The 3,055-nt window shown below is 50.0% G+C and overlaps 1 protein-coding gene across 1 annotated transcript; it reads left to right on the top strand.

Annotated features, from left to right (window-relative positions):
• Positions 1-211: 211 nt before the first annotated feature.
• On the top strand, positions 212-1,384 carry LOC142435654 (melanoma antigen preferentially expressed in tumors-like). The gene has a single exon (XM_075539863.1). It carries the CDS (start codon positions 212-214, stop codon positions 1,382-1,384), a length of 1,173 nt encoding a protein of 390 aa, XP_075395978.1.
• Positions 1,385-3,055: the final 1,671 nt, after the last annotated feature.

A 3,055-nucleotide genomic window follows, 5' to 3' on the forward strand; every position in this document is an offset into this window, starting at 1 on the left:
TGTTTTCCCATCCACAGGTGAGGAATCCTCTTGGAGCAGAGTGATCATCATGAGCAGCAGGAACCCATCCAGGCTCCTAGACCTGACCATCCAGGGCGTGTTGCAGAATGAGGCCTCAGCCATTGCCGCTCTTGAGTGGCTGCCCACACAGTTCTTCCCTCCCTTGTTCATGGCAGCCGTTGCCAAGGGACACAGTGAGGTGGTGAAGGCCATGGTGCACTACTGGCCCTTCACACAGCTCCCACTTGGGGCTCTGTTGGAGGATTGTGTGTTTCGAGAGCACATCTTAAAGGCTGTACTCGATGGCCTTGACATCCTGCTTGCCCAGAATGCTCAGCACAGGAGATGCAAACTGAAAGTGTTGGATTTACAGCTGCACACTGGCACCAACTTCTGGAATGAATGGGCTGGAGCCCCATCTAATGACTCTGTGATGTCATCAGAAGAGCCTGAGGACACACCCCGCAGAATTCAGATGGAAAAAGGACCCCATTCCAGATCAGGAGGGAAGCACCAGCCCCTGACCTCCGTGGAGGTGCTCACAGACCTGTGGTTTGAGGAAGCTACCTCAGAGGTACTGCTCACCTTCCTGATTGAAAGGGTCAAGCAGAAGAAGGCCCTGCCAACGCTGTGCTGCAGGAAGGTGGCATTTCTTGGACCTCTCCCACAACTTCACATTCTTGGGGACATCCTGAAGATGGTGCAGCTGGACTCTGTCCAGGAGGTGGAAATTCATGGCAAATGGGACCTGCACAGCCTCAACTGGTTTGCTCCTTCCTTGGCGCAGATGGGTCACCTGCAGACCCTCTTTCTCTCTGGAGTCATCTTGGGTTGCAAGGACTGCGGCAAAGACTGCAACGTGGAGCAACTCCTTGCCCAATTCACCTCTCAGCTCCTCAATCTGCATCAGCTCCAGCACCTCTTCCTGGACTCTGGCTGCCTGCCCAGGGGATGCCTCATCAATCTGCTCACACGCTTGCCATCTCCCTTGCTGACCCTCAGCCTGACTGATTGTGTGCTTTTGGACAAGGACTTGACTTACCTGTCTTTATGCCCCTGTACCAGCCGCCTAAGGACCCTGGTATTGTGTGGTCTATCCAGGCCTAGCTCCAGTTATGCATTCCTTCCGGGTCTGCTAGAGGTTGTCTCCACCACCCTTATGCACCTGAACTTAGCTGGCTGTGGGATCCAGGACCCTGACCTCAGGGCCTTGCAGAATGCACTGGGCCGCTGCTCCCATCTGGTCACCTTGATGTTATGTGGAAACTCCGTGTCCTGGGATGTTCTGCAGGAGCTGCTGCAGCACACCAACCCTCACTGCAAGTTCTTGGAGCTCCCTGTCCCACTGCATTGCTACTTGGGCCCCCAAGGAATGCTGCACTAGGAAGCTCTCCTCCCTGTCTTGGAGGAGGTGATGGTGATCCTGATGCCCAACGGGGTCAATTCTGTAGAATTCTGTAGCCACAGAGGTACTAACAGATCATTGCATGCCATCCTCATCCAAATGGACAGCTGATGCCATCATCTCCTTCATGCTATCTTGTCAATCCAAAACGTCCAGCTGTGGGTGCCTTACCCCATATGTAAAGCGTTCATGTTCCCTATGCCTAAGTGATTTGTTCTTGAGGTACACGAGGGTCAGGAATCTTCTCTGTGATAAAGTCGCCTTCAGATGTGAAGATTTCAGGATGCATCAGACATCACCCTCACCCAAGTCAACCCTCGCTTGCTTCACCTGCCTTGTAGAAGGCATTGAAAGAAAGATTCCAGGAGACTGGATGCTGATCCCCCTCAATAAAGGATGGCAGGACGGCACCATGTTTTTGGAATTGAAGGTCTGATCTTGGGCATCTTCTCGATTCACTGCAACCTGGATTCCACCACCTAGGAAACTCTCCAAGAAATTCAGAACCCCCCTTGTTGAGAAGAGACCAGCCCCTTTCCTTCCAAGCCACTGAAACACATTGTTCAAAGCCAGGGGTAAATTTGTGTACACTGCGTTCAAATAAACATCTCTCAGTAAAGCCATTCATTGTGGTATTGATTCCTCTTGCAGCCTGAGTGAACATTAATTATTCATGACATGGTTTGTGGTTGCATACTCATCAGAAATGGGCATCCACATTTGGGGGCACTGGTCTCCCTCTTCTTTTCCTCCAATATTACCACGTTCAAAGCTGGTCTTTGGCCAACTTCTCAAGTACCAGGACGCCTGGTTTCAGTAATGCACCTAGGGGATACTTCAGTTATTCCCTGATGTCATTTGGGGAACCCTATTGTATCGTTGCATAGCACCTTATCCCTGGTTTGGCTTTGAAGAAAGTAATGGGCAGATAAGCACAAGATCTGTAGAATAATCCCACCAGGTGCTCCACAGGGAAGGACGAATTTATCTGCTTCAAACATTTATGTCCTCAGATATCAGAGATATTGGCTGCCTATGATGGACAGGGTGACTGTTGCCAGTGTTTGTATCAATATACAAACCAGGAGATCAGGGTTTGAACATAAGTCTTCCAGTATTTCATAGGCTGAATGCATCCCAGGGTGCAGTCGTCAGAGTGCACCTGGTTGCTGTACTCAGCATCAACAGGGTATAAGGACGTCGGAGCTCATCATCCCTGTACCTTTCTGCACTCACGGTTCCTGCAGCAGCTGTCTGTCTTGTCTTTTGTGCATATCTCATCTACTTGCGGTGGGGCTTTCTCTATGTCTACTTGGACGGGACAGGATTTTCTGTAGTTTGGTAGTGATGCAATTTTATATATTTTAGAGCTCTAATGGTCTAATGACTTTTGTGTTGGGCTGTCATCTAGAAGGTTGAGAGTTCAAAACCACAATTTTCTCCCGCAGGGAAATATGGGATTGACTCTTTTCATGAAGACACAGGGACAGATGAGAACTCTCAGCACAAGGAATCCAGGACAGATAAAACTTCAGAAGCAATCATGGGTGTTGCGATACCATGAAGGTAGAGTTTTGGTGTGCACCGAAGTGGAGGTGGTGGGGAACCAATCACAAGGATGGATGTAGAACCCACCCCACCCCTGAGTGA

Source organism: Tenrec ecaudatus, chromosome Y, assembly GCF_050624435.1.
Source record: "Tenrec ecaudatus isolate mTenEca1 chromosome Y, mTenEca1.hap1, whole genome shotgun sequence".
Lineage (NCBI taxonomy): Eukaryota > Metazoa > Chordata > Mammalia > Afrosoricida > Tenrecidae > Tenrec > Tenrec ecaudatus.